Source organism: Tachysurus fulvidraco, chromosome 3 (assembly GCF_022655615.1).
Source record: "Tachysurus fulvidraco isolate hzauxx_2018 chromosome 3, HZAU_PFXX_2.0, whole genome shotgun sequence".
Taxonomy (NCBI): domain Eukaryota; kingdom Metazoa; phylum Chordata; class Actinopteri; order Siluriformes; family Bagridae; genus Tachysurus; species Tachysurus fulvidraco.
In genome coordinates, this window is record NC_062520.1 from 28,374,651 (window position 1) to 28,383,830 (window position 9,180).

Sequence of the window (9,180 nt, forward strand, 5' to 3'; positions counted from 1 at the left end):
CTTGGTCGAATTATTGCTAGGGACAATTGAGTGTTCCCTGGATATTGGTAGGGACATGTCCCTACCGTCCCTACCCAAATCGACACCCTTGGACAGGTGAATCGTCAAGGATTTGCATTTTTCTGTTTAAATGCCAAATTGTTGTGAAAATATTCTCTTTCTGGACTCTTTGTTAAGGCATTTTGTTTATTTATATGTCGCTGCACGTCTCACACAGCCAACTTCTCCACTGAGCATAGGCATTGTCCAACCGTTTTGCATCATCTGTGGCTTTTCTTTCACAATCTCAACATTGCAACTCGGTTAAGGTTAAACATTTCTGCGTGAAGACTGATACGGTGTCACTAAAAATCAGCCAGCAGCCGTACTAATGCATGTTTGTTGATGAAAATTTTCAATCTACAAGGAATTTACCATCGGGCAATAACAAAATGTTCCCCTGTCAGATCTGTTGTCATAACTGTGCCACAATAGTGACATACATAAGGCACATGAGAATTCATAAAAATACACCTAAATTAACCTTTAAGTGTGTTTTGCCAGATTGCAGTCCGACTTTTCAAAAATTTTCAACGTTTAAGTGTCACACTTACAGACATAACAAACGTGTAGTTAGGCCTACTTTGTCTGGTGTTGAACTAACATGTCATGTTGATATCTGCAGTGCAAGGTGTGAGATTTTGACGGCATTTTACTCTTTGCAGGCGACAACCTAGGCTCACATAACATAGGAGGCTTTGTGGAGAACTTCAGTAGGAGCTCACACTTCTGCAGATATTGTATCAGCAGAGAAGCATTCCATGCAGATCCTTTAATCCAGAGCACAAAATGCACAGTGCAGTCATACAGTGGTCATGTTCAGAGTAGTGAAGGACAATGTACATCTAGTGGAGGTGTTAAATTTGACTCTGCATTTAATACGCTCAAATTCTTCCATGTATGTCAGCCAGGGTTGCCTCCATGTCTTGGCCACGATCTTTTTGAAGGTATTGTGTCCTCTGATCTGGCACTGTACATTAACCATCTTGTTACGGTGGATAAAATGTTTAGCTATCTTGAGTTGAATCAACAAATAAATCAGTTCAAGTATCTCAGTAGGGATGCTAATGACAAACCGTGTGAGGTTTGAAAACTTGGGGGACATGCTGTGCAGAATTGGTGTTTGCTGAGAATGTTGCCCGTTTTGATCGGAGACAAAGTAAAAAATCCAGGTGACAACCAAGTTTGCCAGTTTGTTTTGCAACTTAGAGAAGTCGTGGACCTCAGTTGTGCACCTGCGATTTCAAATGGCCAGATAGCCTACCTAAGAGTTCTGATTGATGAATATTTGCTTTGCCGAATTCAAACCTTTCCTGACAACCAACTGAAGCCCAAACATCATTAGCTCATTATCCAGTTTGGGCCACTTTTTGAAGAACCACAAAGTGGTTCTCGTTCATAAGGATTCAGCAGTATATTTTATTGCTGAAAAGTATCATGCCTTGCGTATTCCTGACATGGGTGTTTACAGCCTCACACTGATGCAGAGAAGGTACTGTTGTATTAATCAGGAGAATCTGCTTGATTACTATCCCTTGCCTGAGTACACTGTCCATGGCACACCACTGAGAATTCTTCATCATTCTTTCCCTCTAGTCCAGAATGATGGTGAACATGAGTGAAGAAATCAAAGAGATCATCTCCAAGACCTGAATCTCCAAAATCTGTCTGAAGAAACCAAGTGGCAAATAATATCGTAACTTCAGAGCTCTGGCTTGGAGTCAAAAGAAGACTTAAAATATGTACAACAGGAAGACATTGCTGATCTGTTACCTGTTATCCAGCGCAGAAAACTCCTGGATGCATTTAAATTAGGTACTGTATGGTTAATTTCGTCATGTTCAACAGGCAAGAAACAGTGAGCCAAGCAACAGACCTTCCACATCTCAGATACTGAAAACAGGGCCAGAAACATTCCAGGTCCCTTGGGAACAAATGCCACAGGAAATTCGTTCTGCAATTGCAGATGGCAAGAGACCTAAACCAGTGGAGCGGCACCAGATGGTACGAGTACTTGTGGATGAAATGAGAAGGTATGAAGCTAACCCCACTCGTGCACAATGCTAAACTGTGGTTCGAAATATCATCAGGCAGTATCCAAAGAGTTTTGCTGATACTGCACCAGATGGGTCACTTCTGTGTGGAGGTTATACTTCACTTTTGATTCAATTAAAAAACCGCATTGAGAATGTGAACCGTGATGGAAGCTTCTCATGCCAACGATCCTCTACAGGCAAGAGGGGCCCAACTGACACTTATAGATGTACACGATTTCAGCCAGAGCTACCCCCAGAAGAAACTAATGACACTGTGGAGCAGCACCACCAGAGACTGGAGGAGATTTACAGACAGGAGGGTGCAGGTGGAGCAGAAAGAGCAGAAGTTAAAAATCTAATGGAGCTCACATTCTCTCTACAACGTCGCCATATAAATGCACTTCCACCACCTGACATTGAAGATTTGAAAAGCAAATGGCCTTTTCTTTTCGTGCCAAGGTATATATATATATATAAAAATATATATATATATATATATATATATATATATATATATATATATATATATATATATGCACATTTTGAGTTGCTCACAGACATCAATGTGCTTCGTAGCTTGGAACTCAGTATGGAGGAATGTGGAAGAGCCATCACAGAATACTTCTGGGGAAAACCTACCAACAAGGATGTCAAGGATATCCTCTGTAATGGTGAAAATAATGAGATGGCACTTCGTGTTGTTCAGCTGCTCATGGCACACTTTGGAGAGGACCTAACCGGGCTGATCCTTCTTATAGATGTAAGTTTTATTTATTCTTTCTAACCCCGTGTTTTAAAGGGTGACTCCAACTCCAACACCTAATGTGTGCACTAGTTTTGGGAAAACAGAAGTGTAAATTATTTTGTGGCTCAGAGGAAGCTGCGTGTAAGCTGATAAATTACCTCCATGTCGTCACACAGTTATAGCTAAATTGCAATAATGGAAAAGTAGGTGCAAGGTTTTAAAGAGTATTTCACTAAAGTAATGTATCAGATTATGTGCAGTTTCCTCTAGAGCCACAAAAGGGTTCATACTACTTTTTACCTGAAAATAAAATTGTTACCCTTTAAATTTTGCATGCCAAATCTATTTAGCAGTTTGATTGTGGGTACTTCATAAGCCTACCTTATTTTCCTCTCGGTTACACTCACCTAGTGTTTACTAATTATTGTCCTTTTCATAAATTTTCTTCTTAAAAATCTTATTATGGTAAGGATAATGTACAGTATTTGTTCCTTTCAGGTGTCTGCCACTGCAGCTGACGTTGAGACAACTCTCAGTCTCCCTGCAAGTCCTCGCCTGATACTGCCTGGTAATATACATTTAATTTAGATTCATTGATAGACACATTGTAAATCGTATCGGCCATTCATATTATGTTTACAAGGTAACAAGTATTTCCATGTTGCTTGTGAAGTTTCAGGTGCAACAGGCTGTCACATTTAAGGGTTGGATGATCACCTTTGAGGGCCGTGTAATCTCTGAAGGCATCACACAAACATTTGCAAAGGGACTTGCTGCTATGTTTGCAATCTACTACATATTCAACCTTCAGTATCAAGATGAGGCAGCCTGCACCCTGGAATTTATTCAGAGGTAAAAAAAAAACACACACACAGGGTATAGGCTTTATTATAATTCCATTTGATGTCATTCAATCCACTCTATTTGTGCAATGAAGAAAGACAAAAAAATTCATTGCATTTAATTGCATGTACAAAAAACTGTATGTTGTTGCAACCCCACTCTGATCTTAGACCTCTGATCTTTTGATTTCAGGCGCTTCATTGGTATAAATCCAGAGAGAGGGACAAAGGCGAAAAGGGGCGAGGTTGTCTCCAAGAAGAAAGGTGTGATCGTCCAGAAGTCTTCTGCATTCAATACACATGTCGCTATGCTACTGAAGAATCTCCTTGACTTTGAATGGAACTTCATATAGATCGGTGAGCTCTTTAATCATTCTCTCTTTGTTTTGACAGTCTGGCATTGCCACATTAACTTTATAAGCATTAGCTTGGAGTGTATACTGATTGTATAGTTTATTTAATATTATGATTATGATTGGTTGTTGTTGTTTGACAGTGGCAGCACTGGAAAAATGCCGCAGAGAGGGACAGCGGCTACCAAAGTGATGGTCATCTCTCCTGAATCCACAAGAACTAAAATCAGATGTAAAAACACAAGCCTACCTCACAGGACAATTTTAAGAGGTAACCTGCAAGTCTAGCTTGCAGTGGCACAGGTGCCTACCTTATGGTTTCATCCCTAAATGTTTTTTATTGATGCATCGTGTCAAAATGTTCAATAATAGTTTCAAAATGTTCTTAAGTATGTTTTCAAAATGTTGCCAATTCTGCATATGTTCAAATGTTATTATGAAAGTATATTTTCACAGACAGCAGAGAATATATTGCAGATTACATATATAAATATTTTAAGTTTACTTTTGAGGAAATATTAATCTAACTCACAGGAATATCTTGAGAGGAAAAACATGAGTCTGTGGGCTTTTTTCCCCAAAATGAGCCAAAGATGCCTGCATGCTGAATGTTTCTACTCGTGTTATAAAAAAGGTCTTAATGTTCTTTAAATAGCCTTAATAGTGTAGTTTTCCAAATATTGCTAATGTGTATTTGTTGGTCCTATTGTGTTATTCAAGGTAAAGCTTAAATTACTGTAGATAAGATAAATCACTTATGACAATAATTTGGTAAGTGTTCAAACTTATGTCTTAAATAAAAAAGTCAACTAAATGTTAAGCCCTTCACATATGGTTAGGATTATGGTCAGTATCTGACGGGCAATTTAAGAATGTAAGTTTATTACCATAGTCTAAAGCAGACACTACTGTTTCTGTTTGCTACTAGAAAGCTCTTCTCAGCATCGTCCAACAGGGTTTATTTTCTTTCTTTTTTCATGTTGACATTACTCTTTGAAATAAAGGTATTTGATTTTAAAGTGTTCATTGCTTATTTTGCATAATATTCACAATAATGCATATCTTAAGCAATTGTCTTAAGCCCTGGGAATATTGAAGTTCATTGGGAGACTGATTTTTTTTAAATATTAATCAAGACTGATATTTTAGGAAACTGCTAAATTTGTTATTTTTAATAGAGTAAAAAAAATGCAGCATATTTCTGTGATTATTTAGAAACTAAAATAATATTGTTCAGGTTGTTACTTTAACTTCTCACAGTTTACTGTAGACAGGCACATCTATTTCCAAATAAATCACAGAAATATGCTGCATTTATTTTTTACTGTATTCGACTGTGAAATCATTTAACAGTGTGACTACAGAAATATACTGTATTTCTGTTTTACAGACTACTACCGTAAAGTAATTTTACGTAAAAATAACGGTATATTGCTGGCGTCTTTGATGCCAGCTCTTTACTGTTATTTTACAGGAAAATTTTTTACAGTGTACCAAATAGCGTGCACCATTTGATCGAAGTAAGCATGACGGATCATAAAAAAACAAAAGATCACACAAGTACTGTGGCGTGCGACCACTACGTGCTTTATAGTTTAGTAATACTATTTTATTTTATGTGGGAGCCAAAGCAATGTATGAGATAGGGGTGATGTGTTCATATCTTCTGGTTCTAATTAGGACACTAACTACTGCGTTCTGGACTAACTGGAGCATGTTTATGCTCCTACTGCAACATCCAGACAGTAAAGCATTACAATAATCCAACTTGCAGGTAACAAATGATTGTACTTATATCATATTTCATATCTTAGCAATATTTATGAGATAAAAGAAGGCTACCCTTGTGATATTATTTATGTGAGCTTCAAATGAGAGACTGGTATCAATAATCACACCAAGGTCTTTTACTGCTGCACATGATGTAATAGAAAGACCATCCAGAGTTACTCTGTAATCAGAAAGCTTACATCTGGCTGTCTGTGAACCTAGTAAAAACAATTCTGTCATGTTAGAGTTAAGCAGAAGGAAGTTAGTAAACATCCACTGTCTGATGTCCTTCACATGTCCTACTCACATCAGACTTAGCTGAAACATATAGCAGCATGTCATCAGCATAACAGTGGAAGCTAATACCATAGCCATGTGTACTACAGACTGAGGAGAGATAAGCCATCGGATTGAAGGGGCCAGCTACTCCTAAAGAGTTCCTAAATGCCCTTGTATGTTCTATGGCCACCATGGCGAAGTCTGGTGGGACCCCAACTTCAAAAGGCATTTGAGCCGGTTAGGAAGAGAAGGAAACTGAAGAGCAGAGCCGCTCTGTCCCGGGACACACTGACGAGCCCATGCCCACTGCTTCCCCTTGGACATTATAAGTAGACTCCAGCCTATTTCGAAATGCCACTGTTGCTAAAAGCACACAATAAATTCACATTGGTGCTTGTTCTGCACTCACATTTATCACCTGGCGTTTGGTTCTATCAGTTTACACGCTTTTCTGTTGGCCCTGGCACCCTCATCAACATAGTGTCTTTATCAAAAAAATAAAGAAAGAGAAAAGTGGACACAGAGTGTTGGATTTTTAAAGAAAAATGGACCTATATGTTCACGGAGGTGAATGGGAAACTTGTGTGCCTAGTGTGCACGCAGCAGGTTTCGGTGCTTAAATAATATAATACTCGGCACCACTATGAAACTCAGCATGGCAAAAAATACAGCTTGCACAGAGAACTAAGAAGACAGAAGGTAAATTAAATGCTGGTGGGTCTGAGGAAACAGCAATCTGTTTTCACCCGGAGCTGAGAGGCCAGTGATGCTGCAGTGAAAGCCAGCTACCTAATTGCTAGTGAAATTGCATTAGCATCAAAACCGTACTGTGAGGGGGAGTTAGTCAGAAATTGCAGGCTGAAGGCTGCCGAAATTGTGTGTCCTGAGAAGCAACAAGCTTTTGCCAATATTAGCTTGATGAGAAATACCGTGGCAGACAGGATTTCTGAACTATCAGCAGATTTGGACAGTCAACTGAAATGCAAAGTGGAGTCATTTCTGGCATTTTATGTTGCAATTGATGAGAGTACTGATATTACGGATGAGAGTACTGATATTACGGACTACCTACCTTTGTGTGCAAGTTTTTTCAGTAATGAACATTATTAAAACGAAGCTGCGCTCTAAGCTCACCAAGTTTCAGGGGCAAATTGATAAAATAAATTTGTTCACTTTAAAAAACATACATACTTATGTATAAATTAACAATTTTTACAAAGATTTTCTTTTTAAAAACAGCTGCCACTTAAGATTTTAAGTCTTTGGAGTCAAATCATGTATTCAGAATTGCTCATTGGATTTTAAACAATTTCTATATTTTGATGTTTGATTTATGTTAAAATGCCGGACAGTGTTTTTAAGTTCCACAAACCTGTGACTAAATGTTTTGCACCATTGTACAATAAATGTGTTCAGTTTTTATGCATAATGCACTTAAATAAATGTTAAACCGGGTAAAAGTGTTGTTGAAATTGCACTTACTACTTAGGTTGTTCCTAATATATTTTTGTAAAAGGACAATTTATTTAATATAAAGATTTTTATAATTTAATAATAATAATAATAATTTAAACTAATACAAAAAAGTGGACTTATTGTTAGTTAAGCTGATAAAATAAATTGTAAAATGAATCCTATCAACTTTGTACAAAACATCAAGCACTGTCTCCCAAAATTTTTGCACATTGGGACCGTCCCAAAACATATGTATCTAAATGTTAAGGCAAACAAAAAATACAGTACAGACGAAGCATATCATATCATATATTGTATGTATAGATATAGGCTTAGATATGGCCTGCGGATAACTGTGGATAATGATTTAATTTGTGGTTAGGGTTTGTGGATGCATGAAATCTGCTAACCCACACTGGTTGGGTGAGTTAGCAGATTTGTACCCCAAAGTAGTTTATATGGTTTTAACTGTGCAGACATGCATCTTTATCGCAAAGTGGTTTGTGCGGGCCCTGGCTGTATCTACCTTCGCTTATACTCTCACAGATCCCCAAGAGCATGCCCTGGTGAAGATTGGGGAAGATCTCATGAATCTATCTGCCTTTGCAACAAGTCAAGACAAGTCAATAAAAGTCAAGTCCTGAGGCTGAACCAGATCTCGGAATTCGATTGCTACCTCCACCATCAGGTAGCTGGCCACATGGAAGGCCTAGGGAAGGCCTGGTTTGTCTCCATGCTCAACCTCACAATGGGGTATTGCCAAGTACCCCTGGCAGCCACTGGCAGTACCTGGTTCTTCAGTTTGGCCAACCTGGGACGCTCGAAACTTTCCAGCACCTCACACTTGTCCTCCGGCTCTATTGGCCCTTTGCAGTGGCTTATCCTTACGATGTCATCATCCACTCCTCTAGGTGTGCCAACCATCTGTTGCAGTTTAGGGATGTTCTGGGAGGCCTCTGGAAAGCCGGACTGACGGCAAGCTACCTCAAGTGTCAGCTCAGATACTTAATTGGTCGGGGGCTGCTGAAACCACATGAGAAAAAAGGTAGAGGCCATCAAAGAGTACCGACAGCCAACCACATAAATTAGAGTTCAAGTAAATTAAGGTGCAAGGTGGAGCTGCAAAAAGCAGTGGACCAATCAAGAACACCGGTGAGCTCTTCACCCTCCACAGTCAGAACGAGGTGAGCCATGTTACAAATGGAACAAAAGCACGTTTTTATCTGTATTCAGACTATACACCTTCCTCTGAGGTGGCCAGCCGTGGGTCAATCACTCCTTGTCTTATGTCCCATGTCCAATTGTTTGGTGTTTATGAAATTATTGAACTCATCTGCTACTCTGTATGTATGTATGTATGTATGTATGTATGTATGTATGTATTAGGGGTGTGCAAAGCAGCCGGTATTTGTATCTGTATTTGTATTTGTTGAGGTGGTAAAAGTATTTGTATTTGTATTCGAGTAAAATTCAAAATAGGCATAAAAAGTTTTTTTTTGCTTTACACTTCTAATTTACGTTATAGTGTACGTATTCTTTAATTATATTCATTATAACAATTATCACATGTAACAAGGAACGTCATTGAAAAGAAAATAACATAACAGCCATTACCTCATCCATGGTTAAACCAACAACTAATAAAATACCATTGTGAACAT

At 38.5% G+C, this 9,180-nt stretch overlaps 1 protein-coding gene across 1 annotated transcript; it reads left to right on the forward strand.

Annotated features, from left to right (window-relative positions):
* Positions 1–1,419: 1,419 nt before the first annotated feature.
* On the forward strand, positions 1,420–5,013 carry LOC113648149. The gene is made up of 4 exons (XM_047811503.1): positions 1,420–2,835; positions 3,494–3,672; positions 3,856–4,019; positions 4,159–5,013. Exons 1-3 carry the CDS (start codon positions 2,434–2,436, stop codon positions 4,013–4,015), a joined length of 741 nt encoding a protein of 246 aa, XP_047667459.1. The 5' UTR covers positions 1,420–2,433; the 3' UTR covers positions 4,016–4,019; positions 4,159–5,013.
* The last annotated feature ends 4,167 nt before the right edge of the window (positions 5,014–9,180 follow it).

Coding starts and splice junctions, on each gene's coding strand:
- LOC113648149 (XM_047811503.1), top strand. CDS start 2,434: ATGGAGCTCACATTCTCTCTACAACGTCGCCATATAAATGCACTTCCA. Junction 2,836..3,493: donor GGCTGATCCTTCTTATAGAT/GTAAGTTTTATT, acceptor TTGCTTGTGAAG/TTTCAGGTGCAACAGGCTGT. Junction 3,673..3,855: donor ACCCTGGAATTTATTCAGAG/GTAAAAAAAAAA, acceptor TTTTGATTTCAG/GCGCTTCATTGGTATAAATC.